Genomic DNA, 21,698 nt, shown 5'->3' with positions numbered 1-21,698 from the left:
TTATTTCTTTATTGATTTTCTGCTTCGATGATCTGTCTATTTCTGAGAGAGGCATGTTAAGATCTTCTACTATTAATATATTCATATCAATATGACTCTTTATCTTGATTAATAGTTTTCTTATGTAATTGGCTGCTCCCATATTGGGGGCATAGATATTTACAATTGTTAGATCATCTTGGTGGATAGTCCCTTTAAGAATGATGTAGTGTCCTTCTGTATCTCTGACTACCGTCTTTAGTTTAAAATCTAATTTATCTGATATGAGAATCGCTACCCCGGCCTTCTTTTGAGGCCCATTGGCATGAAAGATGCTTCTCCATACCTTCACTTTCAGTCTGGGTGTATCTTTAGGTTCAAAATGGGTCTCTTGTAGACAACATATGGATGGGTCCTGTCGTTTTATCCAATCTGCAACCCTGTGTCATTTTATGGGCGAATTTAGGCCATTCACATTGAGAGTGATTACTGAGAGATACGTTTTTATTGACATTGTGTTATCTTTGAAGTCTTTCTTTCTGTCGATTGTCTCTATATTTCTGTTCAATGCTATTCTTAGGGTTTTTCCTCGTTTATAGAACCCCCCTTAATATTTCCTGCAGTGTGGGCTTGGTGGTTGCATAGTCTTTTAAGCCTTGCCAGTCTTGGAAACTCTTTATCTCTCCATCCATTTTGAATGTCAGTCTTGCTGGATAAAGTATTCTTGGCTGCATGTTCTTCTCATTTAGTGCCCTGAATATATCTTGCCAGCCCTTTCTGGCTTGCCAGGTCTCTGTGGACAGGTCTGACGTTATTCTGATGGGCTTTCCTCTGTATGTAAGGAGCTTCTTTGTCCTAGCGGCTTTCAAGAGATTGTATCTACAATTATGATTCCTCAATTTTACTATGAGGTGCCTGGATGTTTTTTTTGAATTTATAATCTTGGGGGGAGACCTTTCTACTTCTAGTACATGAACACTTGTTCCATTCGCAAGATTGGGAAAATTTTCATGAAGAACTTGTTCCACTATATCTTCTAGACTTCTTTCTTTCTCCTCCCCTTCAGGGATTCCAATAATTCTGACGTTGGAATGTTTCATGGCATCATTTATTTCCCTGATTCTGTTTTTGTGGCTTCTAAGCTGTTTGTTCCAGGCTTCCTCCTGATCCTTTCTCTCTAGCTGTTTGTCCTCCAGATCACTAATTCTATCTTCTGTCTCAGTTACCCTAGCTTTTAGAGAATTTAGATTAGATTGGAACTCATTGAGAGCGTTGTGAACCTCATCCCTGGTGGCCTTCAGCTCTGCCCTAACATTATGAACATCCTCCCTGGTGGCTTTCAATTCTGCCCTAATCAATTCCATTTGGTCATCCATGGCTTTCTCCAACCTAGCTATTGCCTGGATAATTGTTAGCCTGAATTCTCTTTCCGACATATTGTCTATGTTGATAGCCGTTAGCTCTGTTGCAGAAGGTCTATTCTCTGTATTTTTCTTCTGTTGGGGATTCCTCCTCCTAGTCATTTTGGTGATAGATGACTGGACAGATGTAGCTGGATGTATCGACCGTGGTGCAGTCAAGGTGCACCCTGGAATGCTTCTGAGCACTCAGGATTCCCCACCCAAATGAGAGAAAAAAGAAAAGAAAAAGAAAAAAGAGAGAGAGAGAGACAGGAAAAAAGGGAAGATAAAAGAGAAGGTTCAGCCCCAATGGGCCCCAGGGTAAGATTTATGACGTATACAAACAAAAACAGACAAACAAAAAGACTGATAAAAGTATATGACGTGAGAAAAAAATATATATATAAGCAAAAAAAGGAGGAGCCTCGTCAAGAAGAACCCCAAGTATAAGATTTATATACTATCCGGACAAACATAAATACACAGAGACACTGGCAGAAGAAAAAGATGGGAGCATGGTTATAGATTCTCGGTGTGGGTGAGGAAGGTCATTTTGATTCTTCCTGGATGTATCTTGATATCTTTGTTAAAGGACTCAACTTTCCTAAGAAAAAGGGGAATTAAAAATTGGTTCACCTATAGGGGTAGCATTGATTGGAGAAAGGGGGTTACCTTGAAGTTTAACTCTATATGAATATTAGAAAATAAAAATAAAAAAGGAATAAATTGGACTAAACTAAACTAAATTTTTTTAAAAAATTAAAAAATAGAAAAGCAAAAGAAAAACACATGTGTATGTATCAAAAAATTCAGGTTAGAAGTTTATTATGGAATTTGATGTACTGGACATCTCACTGTGATGGTAAATAGGTTAAAAAATTATCTATATAAAAAAAGAAAAAAAATGAACCAGAATAGTGGGAAAGAATTAAAAATAAAAGTTGTATCTATGAAGTAGTAGTGGTTGTTCTCTTGTAGTCTTTTTTTTTTTTTCTTTCCTGATTTGTTCTCTGGGGGAGGGGGCTGCCACGTGGGTTTTCAGTCAATGATGTTCCCTGAGTTAAGTCCTCCCGCCCCCCTCAAGGGGGTGGGCTCTGAGAAAAACAGTTTTTTCAGGTTTTTGTTCTCTGGAGGTTTTTATGTTTGTTCACTTCTTTTCTCTCACCTTGACAGCTTTTGACGGTTTTGGGAGGTTTAGAGGAAAGAAAACTGCACCCCGACCTCCCTCTCAGAGAGAAGCCTCAGTCTGCTCCCCTGCAGGTGCTGCAGCCGCTGGGCCGCTGGCAGAGCAGATTCTGAGTCGCGGTCCCTGGGGACGCTGGATCTCCTGCTTGTACGCAAAACCAAGGCAGCGGTGCCTGTCTGGGTAGCTCCACACCGCCAGAGACGTTCCAAGCAGCGATCGCACACTGAGATTTTCCCGCTGCCCGGGGATAAGAGCGCCGGGCTTGCGTACACCTCTCCCAGGGGATGGTTTGGGGCGCGGCGTCTCCGGCTCTATCGGCTCTATCGGCTCTATCGCCGCGTGTGTCCGAGAACACCAGGCTGGGCGTTCGTGCACCTCTCTCAGGGGAGGGCGAGGCAGGCGCACATCTCCAGCAAGGTGCGTGTTCTGCCGTCTGGTGTGGCCCCCAGCCCCTCACGGGAGCCGGACTCCACTCATTCTCGGGCGCACTGGCAGCTCAGGGACAAAGACCAGGTTTCTCCGCCACACTCTCTCTGGCTCAGCGCCAGGGGAGACTGTCCTGGTTCTGGGGACTTAAGCCCATGTCCCTAGCCGCCCCAATTCCCACAATTTCCCCCCCGTGATCCTTTGCTCTTTTGAGTGCTTTCAACAAGACTCCAAGTTAATGCTGGTCCCCAGATGCAGGGCACTCTCGTATTGGGGTATTATTTTCCAATCAGTCGCCTCTGGTGGCTCCCTCCCCCTTTTGTTTATCTTCTGATATCAGTCCGACGTTCCCACTCCACTTTACCTGCGCACTGGCATCTTCTGCCCCCCGTAGAGATCCAGACGTATATAATTCTGATCTCAGGCTGATTTCATGGGTGATCGGAGTTCTTTGGTAGGTAATCAGCTCATTTTAGGGTACAGGTTGAAAAGGCGCCTCCTCCTACTTCCCCGCCATCTTGTCTCTGGCTCTGTGTATCATGTTTATTGATTTGCAAATGTTGAGCCACCTTGCAGCCCAGGAATAAATCTCACTCGGTCGTCATGAGTGAATTTTTAATGTATTGTTGGATTCAGTCTGTTAGTATTTTATTGAGAATTTTTGCATCCATGTTCATCAGGGAAATTGGCCTGTAGTTCTTTTTTTTTTTTTTTTTTTGTGGAGTCTTTATCTGATTTTGGTATCAGGCTATTGCTGGCCTTATAGAAAGAATGTGGAAGTTCTCCTTTTTTTTATTTTTTGGAATAATTCGAGAAGAATAGAATTAACCCTTCTTTAAAGGTTTGGTGGAATTCCCATGTGAAGCTATCTGTTCTGAGATTTTTGTTTGTTGGGGGATTTTTTGATTACTGATTCAATTTCTTTGCAGATTATTGGTTTGTTCAAGTTTTCTATTCTTTCCTGTTTTAGGTTTGATAGTTTATATGATCTTAGGAATTTACCCATTTCTTCCAGGTTGTCCAAAAGTGTTGGTATATTTTTAATTACTATGTTTTCTTATAATTGCTTGTGTTTCTGTGGTCTTTGTTGTTCTTTCTCCTCTCTCAATTGAGATTTAATTTGGGGTCCTTTCTCTTTTATTTTTTATAATTCTGGCTAGAGCTCTTCAATTTTATTAATTTTTGAAAGGACATCTCATTGATGTTTCATTGATCTGTTCTATGGTTTTTGTGGGTTTTTTTTTTGTTTGCTTGTTTGCTTTTTAGTTTCTATATCATTTATTTCTCCACTAAGCTTTATTATTTCCTTCCTTCTGCTGGCTTTAGGCTCACTTGCTTTTTTTTTTTCCCCTCCTTTAGATATAAGGTTAAATTGCCCCTTAGAGATTTTTCTTTCTTCTTGAGGTAGGCCTGTATTACTATATAACTCCCCCTTAGTACCACTTTTGCTATATCCTAAAGGTTTTGGCCCCAGTGTTTGTATTTTTTTTTTGTTTCCATGTATATTTTTATGCCTTTTTTTATTTCCTTGTTGACCTTTCCATTGTTTAGTAATATGTTGTTTAACCTCCATGTATTTGTGGTCTCTCCAGGTTTTCCTATTTTTGTTGTTGCTGTTTTGTTTGTTTGTTTTCTGTGATTGATTTCAAGTTTCATAGTGTTGTAGTGAAAGAAGGCATATGGTATGTTCTCAATCTTCTTGAATCTGTTGAGGCCTGTTTTGTGGCCTAATATGTGATCTATTCTGAAGAATTTCCCAAGTGCACTTAAAAAGAATGTGTATTCTGCTGTATTAAGATGAAATGCTCTGAGTATACCTGTTAAGTCCAAATGGTCTGGTGTTTCATTCAAAGGCATTGTCTCCTTATTGATTTTCTGCTTAGATGATCTATCCATTGGTGTAAATGTATTCAAGTCCTCTACTACTATTGTATTATTATTGGTTCATTTATGGTTGGCATTAATGATTTTATATGTTTGAGGGTTCCCATATTTGGTGCGTAAAAATTTAAAAATGTTATATCTTCTTGTGAAAATGTCTCTCTTATGATTATATATTGCCCTTCTCTTTTTCTTGTTACAGTCTTTGCTTTAAAGTCTAGTTTCTTTTGACATAAATATTGATACTGTGGCTTTCATTTGATAACCATATGCATGCTAAATGTTTCTTCATCCCCTCAGTTTCAATCTGTAGGTATCTTTAGGTCTAAAACGAATCTTTTGTAGGCAGCATATAGGTGAGTGTTAGTTTTTCTCCATTCTAATACCTTATGTATTTTGATTGGAGCATTTAGTCCATTTACTTTCAGAGTAATTATTGACAGGTGTTAATTTTTGCCATTTTATTACTTGTTTTGTGGTGGTTTCTGGAAAGTTCCTCTGATTCATTTTTGTCTTTGTAACTTTTGGTCTCTCTTTTCACTCCAAGAGTCCTCTTTAATATTTCTTGCAAGGCTGGTTTAATGGTCATAATCTCCTTTAGTCTTTTTAGTTTGAGAACTCTTTATCTCTACTTCTATTCTGAATTATAGCCTTGTTAGATAGAATATTCATAGCTGCATATTTCCCCCATTCAGCACCTTGAATATGTCATGCCATTCCTTTCTGGCTTGCCAAGATTCTGTCGAGAAATCTGCAGCTAGGCTTATGGGTGTTCTTTTGTAAGTTAAGGATTTATTTTGTGTTGCTACTTTTAAGATTTTTATCACTATATTTTGCACACTTAATTACAGTATGTCTTCATGTTGGCCTGCTTTTGTTAATTTTGATGGGAATTCTCTGTGCCTCCTAGATCTGGATCTCTGTTTCCTTCCCTTTGTAAGGGATATTTTCAGCTATGATTTCCTCAAATATATTTTCTCCTCTTTTTTCTCTCCATTCTTCTTCTGGAACTCTTATAATACAAATGTTATTATGTTTGATGGAGTTACTAAGTTCCCTGAGTCTATTCTTGTGTTCTATAATTATTTTTTCTCTCTTTTGTTCAGCTTTATTACTGCCATTATTTTGTCTTCTGGGCCATTAATTCATTTCTATGCTTCTTCCAGCCTGCTATTCATTGCATCGAGTGTGTTTCTAATTTTCTTTATTGCACTCTTCATCCCTGATTGATTCTTTTTTTTTAAACTCTTTTATCTCTGTAGTAAGGATCTCACTGTTGTCCTGTATCAGTTTTTGAGCCCACTGAGTATCCTTATGATTTTTTTGTTTTAAATTTTCTATTAATCATGTTACTTATATCTGTTACATTTAAATCTCTGGCCACGGCCTTATCGTGTTCTCTCATTTGGAATAAACTCCTCTATCTTCACATGTTTGCCTCTGTCTCTGAAAAGTAGAATGTTTTAAAGTGTAATTACTCTTATCAACCTAATGTATAAAACAGGAACAAAATTGTTGAATTACATTATTTAATAAGCTTTATCTACAAGACATGCAGTGACTTACAGACACTAAATGGAAATGTACTCTATAACTTATGAAAAAACAATGTGTTTTAAAAATGAGATTTTATTTTATCATTTTACTTATTTTATTTTTATTTTATTATTTTTAGTGGTTTCTAATGGAAACCTCCCATTATAGCATGTACTATACCATCTTCTCTAAACTTTCTAAAAGCCAATAAGTGATTTTATTATTCTGAGTACCTTAAATGTTTGGCACATTATCTGTACCCATTTACAAAATAAAACACAAATGGTTGTAAACATTATATGGTTGCAAGCAGAAAATGTCCTTACACAAATCAAAGTTAGTTAACAGCAAATGTGAAAGTAACCTATAAAACCGAAGGGAAAATTTAACAGCAGGTCCTACTAAGCACGCAATGAAGCAGGACCCAGAAAAATACAATGCCGGTGTTCAAGGAAGAATTTGATAAAATTCAAGACATTTTCTGTCACACGGCATTCTTCGGAGACACATGCTTCCAGTTAAGAGAAAAGAATCTTTCATCCAGGTGTGGTTAGGATCCTTTGATGCGTTATGGAAAGTGAAGGGACAGAGGAGATGTTCCTCACAGAAAAATCAAGGTATAGCTACTACAGCAAATTAAAGGATATTACAGAGTATTCTCAAATTAATTCTTCGTTTTTTCCCCATCAAATTAAAAGATCAGACTCTTATACAATACTGAACTTTCACAATAGCATATGAAATCATTTTAGAAATATTATTTTTATTTATTTTTTTATCAAGTAGAGTTGGCACACAAGATGACATTACTTTCAGGTTTACAGCATAGTGATTCAACAACTCTCTATGTTAGGATATGCTTACCACAAGTGTAGCTACCATCTGTCTTCATAAAATTTTATTTTAATACCACGAACTATATTCCCTGTGCCTTTTAATCCCATAATTTATTAATTCTATACCTGGAAACATATATCTCTCATTTCTCTTCACCCATGTTGTCCACCCCTCACCCCAGAAACTGTTCGTTCTCTACATTGATGGTTCTTTTTCTGCTTTGTGTTTCTTTTTTTTTTTCTTTAGATTCTTTCTATATAAAAGTAAAATCATTAATATTAGTCATTCTCTATCTGACTTCTTTTACTTAGCGTTATACCCTCTGTGTCTATCAATGTATTTACAGGTGGTAAAATGTCACTTTTTAATGGTTGAGTAACATTCCATTGTGTATATGCATGTATACACACACACGCACATGCATACACATACACACACCGCACACCTTCTTTATCCATTCATTTTCTATAGACATTTTGTTGCTGCTGTATTTGGCTATTATAAATAATACTGCAATAAGCATAGGGGTACATGTATCTTTTTGATTTAGTGTTTCTGTTTTCTTTAGGCAAATACCCAATAGTATAATTAATTACTGGATCACATGGTATTTCTATTTTTATTTTTTTGATGAAACTTCATACTGGTTTTTGTTTTTGTTCTACATAATGGCTGTACCAACAGTATGTAATGGTTCCTTTATCTCCACATCCTTGCCAACACTTGTTAATTTTTGTTTTTCTTGTTAATTTCTGTTTTCTAATTCTAACTATTTTGAAGATGTGTGAGGTGGTTTCTCATTGTGATTTTGATCTATATTTCCCTCATGATTAATGATGATGAGCATCTTTATACGTGTCTGTTAGACATTTTAGGAAAATGTCTACCCAGGTCTTCTGCCCATTTTTTGATCAATATTTTTTTTGTGCAAGGCATTTGCATAAATTCTTTATAGATTTTTTAATATTAATCACTTGCCAGATATAACATTTGTAAATGTCTTCTCCTACTCAGTAAGTTGTCTTCTTATTCTGTTTATAGCTTCATTTGCCATACAGAAGTTTTTAAATTTTTTTTTAATTTATTTATTTGACAAATAGAGATCACAAGTAAGGAGAGAGGCAGGCAGAGAGAGAGGAAGGGAAGCAGGCTCCCTGCTGAGCGGAGAGTCCCATGTGGGGCTTGATCCCAGGACCCTGGGGTCATGACCTGAGCCGAAGGCAGAGGCTTTAATCCACTGAGCCACCCAGGCGCCCCCAGAAGTTTTTTAATTTGATGTAGTTTGCTTTTGTTTACCTCGCATAAAGAAACATGTCTAGAAAAATGTTGCTAAGACCAATCAAAGAGCTTACTGCTTATGATATTTTCTAGAAGTTTTATGGTTCTATGTCTCACATTTATGTCCTTTATTCATTTTGAGTTTTTTTTCTATATAGTGTAAGAAAGGGTCCAATTTCATTCTTTCGCACATTGTTGTACAGTTTTCTCGGGTCCGTTTGTTGGAAACTGTCTCTATAAAGAAAGTCTTTTCTTCATTGGATATCTGTGTCTCCTTTGCCATAGTTAATTGTACCATATAGGCATAGGCTTATTTATGGGCTCTCTTCTCTTCCATTGGTCTACGTGTTTATTTCTGAACAGTACCATAATGTTTTGATTACTAAAGCTTTGTAGTATATATTGGAATCTAGGATTGTGATACTTCCTGCTTTGTTTTTCTTTCTCAAGATTGTTTTGGCTATTTAAGTTCTTTTGGGGTTTCATGCAAGTTTTAGTATTATTTGTTCTAGTTCTATGAAAAATGTTTTTGGTATTTTGATAGGAATTACATTAAATCTGTAGATGCTTTGGGTAGTATAGAAATTTTAACAATTTGGTTCTTGTAATCAATGAGCATGTCATATATTTTTATTTGTGTTATGATCAATTTCTTTCCTCAATTTTTTAAAAAATTTTATTTATTTATTTATTTATTTATTTATTTATTATTTGACACAGAGAGAGAGAGATATAAGTAGGCAGAAGGCAGACAGAAGGGGAGGAGGAAGCAGGCTCCCTGCTGAGCAGAAGGCCTGATGTAGGGCTCGATCCCAGAACCCTGAGATTATGACCTTAGCCAAAGGCAGAGGCTTAAGACACTGAGCCACACAGGCACCGCTCTTTCATCTATTTTTTTTATAGTTTTTAGATTACAGGTCTTAATCCTCATTTAAACATTTTATTTCTATTTTATTCTTTTTGGTACAACTGTAAATGGATTTTTAAAAATTTCTTTCTGCTTTTCATTACTAGTGTATAGAAATGCAACTAATTTCTATTTATTAATTTTGTATCCTACAACTTTCTTGAATTCATTTATCAATTCTGACAGGTTTTGGTGGAGTCTTTAGGGTTTTCTATATATAGTATGTTATCTACATCCTCATCAATGGGGATACCTTTCACATTTCTCTCTTCTCTAATTGCTGGGCTTAGGACTCCCAGTACTATGCTGAATAAAAGTGGTGAAAGGGGGCATCCTTGTCTTATTCCTGACCTTAGAGGAAAGTTCTCAGTCTTTCCCCATTGAAGATAATATTAGTTGGGGATTTTTCGTATATTCCCTTTCTTATGTTGAGGTATGTTCCTTGCACATCCTTGCTAACATTTTTTAAACTCTAAAACCACTCTACTGAGAGATTTTTATTGAGAATGGATGTTCAAAGACACGTGAGTGGCTCAGTTAGTTGAGCATCTGATCCTTGATTTTGGCTCAGGTTACGATCTCAGGGTCAGGAGATCAAGCCCCACATTGGGCTCCATTCTCAGCAGAGTCAGTTTGAGAGATTATCTCTCCCTCTCCCTTCTTCTTTGCTCATTTCTCCACATGCTTGTTCTCACTCTCTCTCTGATAATAAATAAATAAATAAAATCTTTTTAAAAAGAATGGATGTTCAATTCTGCTAAATGCTTTTCCTACATGGATTAATATAATAATGATTTTTATCCTTTATTTTGTTAATATAGTGTATCACACTGTTTGACTTGCAAATACTTAACCTGTCCTTGCATCTCCAGAATAAACCCCACTTTCCACACTAAGTAATGCTTTTAATATATTTTTAAATATGATTTGCTAATATTTTATTGAGGAATTTTCATCTATGTTCTCTAAGAATATTGTGTTGTAGTTTTCTCTCTCTTTTTTTTGTAATTAATGTCTTCTTTTATTTTTTATTATTTTAAAGATTTTATTTATTTATTTGACAGAGATCACAAGCAGGCAGAGAGGCAGGCAGAGAGAGAGAAGGGGAAGCAGACTCCCTGCTGAGCAGAGAGCCTGATACTGGGTTCCATCCCAGGACCCTGAGATCACGACCCAAGCCGAAGGCAGAGGCTTTAACACACTGAGCCACCGAGGTGCCCCTTAATGTCTTTTTTAAGAGTAATTCTGGCCTCAAAAATATTTTTGAAAGCTTCTTTCCATCTTTTATTTTTTTAACAGTTTAAGGAGAATAGGTATTAAATTTTCTTTAAATGCTTGGTAGAATTCAACTGTGAAATAATATGGTCCTAGAATTTTGCCGCTGTGAGTATTTTTATTACAAATTCAGTTTTGTTTCTAGTAATTGTTCTTTTTTATTTCCTACCGATTCAGTATTGGGCAACTATGTTTCTGGAAATTTTTCCATTTATTTTAAGTTTGTATAATTTTTTGTCCTATAATATTTCATAATATTCTCATACAATTCTTTCTTTTTCTGTGGTGTCACTTTTTACATCTCCTCTTTTTTTTTTTATTTTAATAGACATATAATGTATTTTTATCCCCAGGGGTACAGGTCTGTGAATCGTCAGGTTTACACATTTCACAGCACTCATCATAGCCCATACCCTCCCCAATGTCCATTTCCCCACCACCCTCTCCCGTCCCCCCTCCCCCCTGCAACCCTCAGTCTGTTTCTTGAGATTGAGTCTTTTATGGTTTGTCTCCCTCCCAATCCCATCTTTTCATTTTTTCTTTTCCTACCTCCCCTCAACCCCCCCCCCCGCATTGCATCTCCACTTCCTCATATCAAAGAGATCATATGATAGTTGTCTTTCTCCAATTGACTTATTTCGCTAAGCATGATACCCTCTAGTTCCATCCACGTCATCGCAAATGGCAAGATTTCATGTCTTTTGATGGCTGCATAGTATTCCATTGTGTATATATACCACTTCTTCTTTATCCATTCATCTGTTGATGGACATCTAGGTTCTTTCCACAGTTTGGCTATTGTGGACATTGCTGCTATAAGCATTCGGGTGCACGTGCCCCTTCGGAGTACCACGTTTGTATCTTTAGGATATATACCCAGTAGTGCAATTGCTGGGTCATAGGGTAGCTCTATTTTCAGTTTTTTGAGGAACCTCCACACTGTTTTCCAGAGTGGTTGCACCAGCTTGCATTCCCACCAACAGTGTAGGAGGGTTCCCCTCTCTCCGCATCCTCGCCAGCATCTGTCATTTCTTGACTTGTTAATTTTAGTCATTCTGACTGGTGTGAGGTGGTATCTCATTGTGGTTTTGATTTGTATTTCCCTGATGCCGAGTGATGTGGAGCATTTTTTTCATGTGTCTGTTGGCCATCTGGATGTCTTCTTTGCAGAAATGTCTGTTCATGTCCTCTGCCCATTTCTTGATTGGATTATTTGTTCTTTGGGTATTGAGTTTGCTAAACTCTTTATAGATTTTGGATACTAGCCCTTTATCTGATATGTCATTTGCAAATATCTTCTCCCATTCTGTCAGTTGCCTTTTGGTTTTGTGAACTGTTTCCTTTGCTGTGCAAAAGCTTTTGATCTGATGAAATCCCAATAGTTCATTTTTGCCCTTGCTTCTGTTGCCTTTGGCGATGTTCCTAGGAAGAAGTTGCTGCAGTTGAGGTCAAAGAGGTTGCTGCCTGCGTTCTCCTCAAGGATTTTGATGGATTCCTTTCTCACATTGAGGACCTTCATCCATTTTGAGTCTATTTTCGTGTGTGGTGTAAGGAAATAATCCAATTTCATTTTTCTGCATGTGGCTGTCCAATTTTCCCAGCACCATTTGTTGAAGAGACTGTCTTTTTTCCATTGGATATACTTTCCTGCTTTGTCAAAGATTAGTTGACCATAGAGTTGAGGGTCTATTTCTGGGCTCTCTATTCTGTTCCATTGGTCTATATGTCTGTTTTTGTGCCAGTACCACACTGTCTTGATGATGACAGCTTTGTAATAGAGCTTGAAGTCTGGAATTGTGATGCCACCGACTTTGGCTTTCTTTTTCAATATTCCTTTGGCTATTCGAGGTCTTTTCTGGTTCCATATAAATTTTAGGATTATTTGTTCTATTTCTTTTAAAAAAATGGATGGGATTTCGATAGGGATTGCATTAAACGTGTAGATTGCTTTAGGTAGAATAGACATTTTCACAAAATTTGTTCTTCCAATCCATGAGCTTGGAATATTTTTCCATTTCTTTGTGTCTTCCTCAATTTCTTTCATGAGTACTTTATAGTTTTCTAAGTATAGATTCTTTGCCTCTTTGGTTAGATTTATTCCTAGGTACCTTTTGGTTTTGGGTGTGATTGTAAATGGGACTGACTCCTCAATTTCTCTTTCTTCTGTCTTGTTGTTAGTGTAAAGAAATGCGACTGATTTCTGTGCATTGACTTTATATCCTGACACTTTACTGAATTCCTGTATAAGTTCTAGCAGTTTTGGAGTGGAGTCTTTTGGGTTTTCCACATATAGTATCATATCATCTGCAAAGAGTGATAGTTTGGCTTCTTCTTTGCCAATTTGGATGCCTTTAATTTCTTTTTGTTGTCTGATTGCTGAGGCTAGGACTTCTAGTACTATGTTGAACAGCAGTGGTGATAACGGACATCCCTGCCATGTTCCTGACCTTAGCAGAAAAGCTTTCAGTTTGTCTCCATTGAGAATGATATTTGCGGTGGGTTTTTCATAGGTGGCTTTGATAATATTGAGGTATGTGCCTTCTATCCCTACACTTTGAAGAGTTTTAATCAGGAAGGAATGCTGCACTTTGTCAAATGCTTTTTCAACATCTATTGAGAGTATCATATGGTTCTTACTCTTTCTTTTATTAATGTATTGTATCACATTGATGGATTTGCAGATGTTGAACCAACCTTGCAGCCCTGGAATAAATCCCACTTGGTCGTGGTGAATAATCCTTTTAATGTACTGTTGGATCCTATTGGCCAGTATTTTGGTGAGAATTTTCGCATCTGTGTTCATCAAAGATATTGGTCTGTAATTCTCTTTTTTGGTGGGATCCTTGTCTGGTTTTGGGATCAAGGTGATGCTGGCCTCATAGAATGAGTTTGGAAGTTTTCCTTCCATTTCTATTTTTTGGAACAGTTTCGGGAGAATAGGAATTAATTCTTCTTTAAATGTTTGGTAGAATTCCCCTGGGAAGCCGTCTGGTCCTGGACTTTTGTTGGCTTGGAGATTTTTGATGACTGTTTCAATCTCCTTACTGGTTATGGGTCTGTTCAGGTTATCTATTTCTTCCTGGTTCAGTTGTGGTAGTTTATACATCTCTAGAAATGTATCCATTTCTTCCAGATTGTCAAATTTGTTGGCGTAGAGTTGCTCATAGTATGTTCTTATAATTGTTTGTATTTCTTTGGTGTTGGTTGTGATCTCTCCTCTTTCATTCATGATTTTATTTATTTGTGTCCTTTCTCTTTTCTTTTTGATAAGTCTGGCCAGGGGCTGATCAATCTTATTAATTCTTTCAAAGAACCAGCTCCTAGTTTTGTTGATTTGTTCTATTGTTTTTTTAGTTTCTATTTCATTGATTTCTGCTCTGATCTTTATGATTTCTCTTCTCCTGCTGGGTTTAGGTTTTCTTTGTTGTTCTCTCTCTCCGGCTCCTTTAGATGTAGGGTTAGGTTGTGTATTTGAGACCTTTCTTGTTTCTTGAGAAAGGCTTGTACCGCTATATATTTTCCTCTCAGGACTGCCTTTGTTGTGTCCCACAGATTTTGAACTGTTGTGTTTTCATTATCATTTGTTTCCATGAATTTTTTCAATTCTTCTTTAATTTCCTGGTTGACCCATTCATTTTTTAGAAGGACGCTGTTTAGTCTCCATGTATTTGCGTTCTTTCCAAATTTCCTCTTGTGATTGAGTTCTAGCTTCAGAGCATTGTGGTCTGAAAATATGCAGGGAATGATCTCAATCTTTTGGTACTGATTGAGACCTGATTTATGACCCAGGATGTGGTCTATTCTGGAGAATGTTCCATGTGCACTAGAGAAGAATGTATATTCAGTTGCTTTGGGATGGAATGTTCTGAATATATCTGTGATGTCCATCTGGTCCAGTGTGTCATTTAAGGCCTTTATTTCCTTATTGATCTTTTGCTCAGATGTTCTGTCCATTTCATTGAGGGGAGTGTTAAAGTCCCCTGCTACTATTGTATTACTGTCAATGTATTTCTTTGATTTTGTTATTAATTGTTTTATATAGTTGGCAGCTCCCATGTTAGGGGCATAGATATTTAAGATTGTTAGGTCTTCTTGTTGGACAGACCCTTTGAGTATGATATAGTGTCCTTCCTCATCTCTTCTTATAGTCTTTGGCTTAAAATCTAATTGATCTGATATAAGGATTGCCACCCCAGCTTTCTTCTGATGTCCATTAGCATGATGTGAGTTTAGCAAGGATGTGAGTTTAGGGTCTTCCTACCTTACCATCTTACATCAGGCCTTTTCCCAGTAGGCACTTCTATTTTGCAGTTACAGTGAAAATAAAAATACTATAAAAATAAAAATTACTGGGACACCTGGGTGGCTCAGTGGGTTAAGCCACTGCCTTCAGCTCGGGTCATGATCCCAGGGTCCTGGGATAGAGCCCCACGTTGGGCTTTCTGCTCAGCAGGGTGCCTGCTTTCCTTCCTCTCTCTGCCTGCCTCTCTGCCTACTTGTGATGTCTGTCTGTCAAATAAATAAATAAAATCTTTAAAAAAATAAAATAAATAAAAAAATAAAAATTACTACATGTATTTTAGAATCTGAATATTCACATTTAACTGAGTATTCACTGAATATTCACATTAAACTGAGAAAATATCAATAAAACGAGTGACTGTGAAAACTGCCAATTTTTTTATGTTCTATTTACAAACAATGTCAAGAATAATGTCACCTAGTGATAAGGCACAGCTTCTTATTTCTGAAATGAAATCTAGCCTGGAAATGGGAATAAGGTAGCATCTTTTGGGGTAAAACAAAAAAGAAAAAATAATATGCTTAGTATATTTTGTTTCTCTTAGTCTTTTTTGGTAGTTGTTTATAAATGAAAATATGGAAAAGAACAGTTATTATGATATCCTTGTTTTTAATAAATTGATAGTATGAGAATATGTTTTTCTGACTTGGTAGGTGAAGTACATATATAAAGTGCTTATTTTCCAACATGACGCTTTAATGAAGAGACATTATAAAGTAAATTTAAGGTGTTAAAACACTAAATAATTCATCAACATGAAAACAACAACAAAAAGTAAATTGCAACCCAGACAATTGGTTAATATGTAATTATTTACTTTTATTGACTCCCTTAGAATAAATGTCTGAAATAAAATATAAACTTTGTGTTGAGGGCTACAATCTACACAAAACTCTCTTCCCCATGGCTCAAGCTCTGAATTTAAATAAGCATATATTTTGTTTAGTTACCCATAGAAGAGGAAAATCTCCCTTGTTTAAGTAAATGTAGGTTTAACTGGCTTGAAATTGGGAAATATGGTAATGTGGTTTGGCTAAATAGAAGCTGGGTGACTGACTACATGTCTTGGAAACACTTCCTTGAACCTCATGTTTGTAGGGAGCACATTTTTTTTGACAGAAGTCTTTTCAGAGCTACTTTCATGTCCTTGTTCCTTAAAGTGTAGATAATAGGATTTAACGTTGGGGTCACCATGGTATAGAAGAGGGAGATAAACTTGCCTTGGTCCTGAGTATAGCTGTCACTTGGTTGCAGGTACATGTAGATTATGGTGCCATAGAAAATAATTACCACTGTAAGGTGGGAGGAGCAAGTGCTGAAGGCTTTGTGCCTTGCTTCGAGGGACTTTATCCTCAGCACAGCTTGACTAATGAAGCCATAGGAGATAAGAATGAGTGCTGGGGGGATTAGAAGAAACAGGACACTAACCACAAAAAGCACCAACTCATTGACAGTGGTGTCCACACAAGCCAATTTGAGAAGAGCTGGTACTTCACAAATAAAATGATCAAGTCTATGGTTGCCACAAAGAGGCAATTGTAAGGTAAAAGTAGCATGGATCAGGGAATTAGCCAAACCACTGAGCCAGGAGATGGATGCTAGCTGTTGGCATAGCCGTGGGTTCATAATAGTCACATAGTGAAGGGGCTTGCAAACAGCAATGTAGCGATCCAAAGCCATTACAGCCAGAAGGATACACTCAGTGGAGCCCAGTGCTAGAGAAATATAGAGTTGTACCACACAACCACCATAAGTGATAGTCTTCTCTGGACCTCGCAGGTTAACTAGGGTCTGAGGTGCGAGGCTAGTGGTGAAGCAGAGGTCCAGCAGGGAGAGGTTGCTGAGGAAAAAGTACATAGGGGTGTGAAGAAGGGGATCCAAGTATGAGATAACGATGATGGCAAAGTTCCCCACAAGCGTCAGGAGGTAGAAAAAAAGGACAAATACAAAGAGTGCAGCCTCCAGGTGAGGGTGGTCTGAGAAGCCTAGAAGGATGAAACCCATCAGGAAACTGTCATTGGCCCTTTCCATTTCTACGGAGGGAACTGCTTCTGCTAAGAGGGAAATGAGAACAGGTACATGTGAAACGATTTATCATAGAATCACAATGTACAAGTTGAAGGGGTGAAGGAAACTAACTTGTGCAACTTAATTTTTTACCCTCAATCTGTAGTTGATTCAGAATATCGATCAAGTCCAATGACTCTCCGAAACTTTTGAGTGTTTTCAACTTTGGAGTTGTCTGGATACTAATTGCTAAAACCAATCAAGTGTAAATTTGTACATATATCAAAAAACATGAGATCATTTCTACTGAAATTAACTATCTCTCAAAATAAAGAAGCAAGTGTCATCTCCATGGTTTTTAACTGTCAACAAAAATATGCATGCAAAATACAATATTCAGTTCTTAACATAGGGAGAAATGGGGATGGGAAATCTCTCCTCATCTTTCCTCTTTATAACACATTCTTACACAGTCCTCTGTGTACACTATATCAACAGAGAAAAGTAAGATACTCATGGTTTTAAAACTTTATCTAGGTATTATAAAATAAAGTTGAATAATTAAATATTTAATAATTTTTATTTTAAATTAAATTTTTGGTTTTGTGGCTGCCATCATGTGCCATGCCCAGCTACCAGGTGCACAGCTGTCACTATGCATTCCATGCAGCTGCCACACCATACTCAGCTGGTACATCATTTCCAACCTCCATGCTGCCACCAGGATGTGGTAAGCCATGTGCTCCCAGCCAACATCGCACACCAGACCCAGCTATGGCCAGCCATTCTGACATGCACACCCAGCCTCATATCACCAGCCATCCTAGCAAGGTGTCACTGCAGTGCTTCAGGGGACCTGGGATATGACTAGAGGTCCATCATGAACTGCTGCACTTCCAAGATTCCCAGTGAGCACAACCCTTCAAGCTAGCTTGCCTTTGTCCCACTAACACCACAGAGAGTAAGGATAGCCCACAAATGGCAGAGAGGAAGTGCAGACAATTGCACTGTAAGGGAAAGTGACTCAGACAAAACAGCAGGGGATAAGCAACACACAAAGAAGACTCTCCTGAAATGTCAGGTTCTAGGGAACAGCAGACACTGTGTTGAGGGCACTCCAGGACCTCTTCTGCATAAAGTCACTACTTTCAAGAAGAGAAGACACAGCTGACTTTCTTAACACAGAGAAACAGACACACAGAGACAGAAAAATGAGAAGACACAGGAATTTATCCAAAATGAAAGAACAGAACAAGGCCACAGCCAGTGATCTGAGTGAAACAGATACAGGTAACATATCTGACAGAGAATTTAAAGCAGTGATCATAAAGACACCACTGGACTTGAGAAAAGTGGAAGACATGAGGGAAGCCCTTACCACAGAGATAAGGAATAATGTTGCAGAGATAAAGGTTCAATTAACAAAATGAAAACATACTTGATAGAATGAAGAGTAGGCTGGAAGAAGCAGAGGAATGAGTTAGCAATCTAGAAAACAGAATAATGGAAAGTAATTAAACTGAATAAAAGAGAAGAAAAGAATTATGCAAAATGAGAATAGATTTAGGGAACTCATTGAGTCTATCAAACATAACATTCATACCAAAGGAGTGTCAGGAGAAGAAGAAGAGAGAAAAAGAGCAGAAAATGTATTTGAAGACATAATAGCTGAAAACTTTCCATGTCTGGGGAAGGACACAGATATTGAGATTCAGGGGGAACAGAGAAACCCATCCTATGCAACAAAACCAGAGACACATGAAGATATGTTGTAATTAAATTGGCAAAATACATAAGAAAAATTTAAAGCAGCAGGAAAAAAAGAGTCATTAACTTGCAATGGAAGCCCATTGGCTAGCATGAGATTTTCAACATAAATTTGGCAAGCCAGAAGGGAGTAGTATGCTATATTCAAAGGGCTGGATGGGAAAATCTGTAGCCCAAAACACTCTATCTAGCGAGGTTATCATTTAGAATAGAAGGAAAGATAGTTTTCCAGACAAACAAAAACTAAAGGCGTTTGTGACCACTAAACCAACCTTACGAGAAATATTAAAGTGGATTATTTGAGTGAAAGGGACTGATCAAAAGAGACAATGTAAAAGTAGGAAGAACAAAAGCAGTAAAAATGAATATTTCTGTAAAAAATCAGTGAGCTCACAAAAAATAGAATATGAAATGAATTAACATATACCTAAGATGTATAAAGGAGAGAGGAAAATATGTTCAAATTTAAATGATCATCAACTTAATATAGACTGCTCTATGAAGAAGTTTTACATACAAACCTTATGGTAACCATAAATCAAAAACTACTAATCAATACACAAGGAATAAAGAAAAGTAATTTCAAAAATATCACTAAAAAAAATCAGCAAGCCATGAAAGGACAAGACAACATTGGAAAAGATCTTCAGAATAAACCACAAAGCAAGTAATAAGATGGTAATAAATACATATCTATCAATTACTTTGAATGTAAATGGAATAAATGTTCCAATCAAAAGACATACCATGACAGAATGGATCAAAAAAAAAAAAAAAAACACAATCTGTATGCTGCCTAACAGTGACCCATTTTAGATCTAAAGACACCTGCAGATTGAAAGTGAGGAGATGGAGAATCATCTATCATTCAAATAGATATCAAGAAAAAAAAAAGCTGGGATAGCAATACTTATATTGGACAAAATAGACTTTAAAACAAAGATGTAATAAGAGACAAAGAAGGACACTATATAATCACAAAGGGGACAATTCAACAAGAAGATATACCAATTACAAATATAGATGCACCCAATATGAAAGCAGCCAAATACATAAAATGTTTAATAACAAACATTAAGGAACTAATTGAAAAATACAATAAACCTACGGGACTTTAACACATTGCTTTAATCAATGGACAAATATCTAAATAGAAAACAAAGAAATAATTGTTTTGAATGAAACACTGGGCCAGATGGATTTAATAGAGATATTCAAAATATCCCATCCTTCAACAGCAGGATACACATATTTTTCAAGTGCACACTGAATATTCTTCAAAATGGATCACATAGTAGCCCACAAAACAAACCTCAGGAAATTCAAGAAAATCAAAGGCATACAATTCATCCTTTATGACCACAATTCTGTAAAACTACAAGTCAAGCACACACACACACACACACACACACAAAACCTGGAAAGAAAACAAACTCATGCAGGTTAAATAACATTCTGCTAACAATGAATGGGTTAACCAGGAAATAAAAGGAGAACCAAACACTGCGTGGGAAAAAATAAATACACAATGACCCAAAACTTTTGGGACGTGACAAAAGTTGTTCTAAGAGGGAAGTTTATAGGAATCAGGCCTACTTCAATAAGCAAGAAAAATTTCTGATGGAAAAACAAACATTACACTAAAGAAATTATAAAAAGAACAACCAAAGCCTGAAACCAGAAGAAGGAGATAAATAAAGATTAGAACAGAAATAAATTTTATAGAAACTAAAAAGGCAAAAAAAAAAAAAATCAATGAAGCCAGAAGGTGATTCTTTGAAAAAAAAATCAATAAAACTGATAAACCTTTAGCCAGACATATTAAGGAAAGAAGGAAGAAAGGAATGAAGGAAGGAAGGAAAAACAAAGAGAGAAAGAGAGAGAAAAAGAATTGAAATAGATAAAATGATAAAGGAGAAAGGAGAAATAACTACTAACACCACAGAAATGCAATTATAAAAAAATACTATGAAAAATTAGATGACAACAAACTGGACAACCTAGAAGATGGACAAATTCTCAGAAACATAAAGCTTGTTAAAACTGAAACAAGAAGAAATAGAAAACTTGAGTACATCAAAAATGGCAAGGAAATTGAATCAGCAATCTAACATCTCCAAACAAACAAAAGCCCAGGGCCAGATGGCTTCATAGGTGAATTCTACCAAACACTTAAAGACTTAATACTTATTCTTCTCAAACCATTCCAAAAAATATAAAAGGAAAAAAAGAGTTTCCAAATACATTCTATGGCACCAGCATTACCCTGATACCAAAATCAGGTAAGTACTCCACTAAAAAGGAGAACTATAGACCAATACCCTGATGAACATGGATGTAAAAATTCTCAATAAAATATTAGCAAACACCACTTAAAAATATATTAAAAACATATTCACCACAATTACATGGGAATTATTCCTGGGTCATAATGGTGGTTCAATATTCCCAAATCAGTTAACCTGATATATCACATCAATAAAAGAAAAGATAAGAACCATATAAGCATTTTAATAGATGCAAGAAAACCATTTGTCAAAGTACAACATCCATTTTTTTTTAAGATTTTATTTGTTTGTTTCACAGAGAGAGTGAGAGAACACAAGTAGGGCAGAGAATGGGAAGAGAGAGGGAAAAGCGGACTCCCTGATGAGCAGGGAGACTGATGCGGGGCTCGATCCCAGGACTCTGGGATCATGACCTGAGCCGAAGGCAGACGCCTAACCATCTGAGCCACCCAGGTGCCCCACAACATCCATTCTTTTTTTTTTTTAACATTTTATTTATTTATTTGATAGACAGAGATCACAAGTAGACAGAGATACAGGCAGAGAGAGAGGAGGAAGCAGGCTCCCCACTGAGCAGAAAGCCCAATGCGGGGCTCGATCCCAGGACCCTGAGACCATGACCTGAGCT

General features: G+C 36.9%; 1 protein-coding gene across 1 annotated transcript; it reads right to left on the bottom strand.

The window, feature by feature from the left end:
* Nucleotides 1–16,094: 16,094 nt before the first annotated feature.
* On the bottom strand, nt 16,095–17,039 carry LOC308337916 (olfactory receptor 2G3-like; the record flags this gene model as incomplete). The annotated part of the gene is made up of 1 exon (XM_080831462.1): nt 16,095–17,039. The coding sequence occupies one exon, from the start codon at nt 17,037–17,039 to the stop codon at nt 16,095–16,097; it is 945 nt and encodes a 314-aa protein (XP_080687588.1).
* Between the last annotated feature and the right edge of the window lie 4,659 nt (nt 17,040–21,698).

This window comes from Martes martes (genome assembly GCF_963455335.1).
Source record: "Martes martes genome assembly, contig: scaffold_289, whole genome shotgun sequence".
Lineage (NCBI taxonomy): Eukaryota > Metazoa > Chordata > Mammalia > Carnivora > Mustelidae > Martes > Martes martes.
The sequence above is the reverse complement of the archived record's forward strand: the minus strand, read 5'-3'. Positions and strand labels throughout refer to the sequence as shown.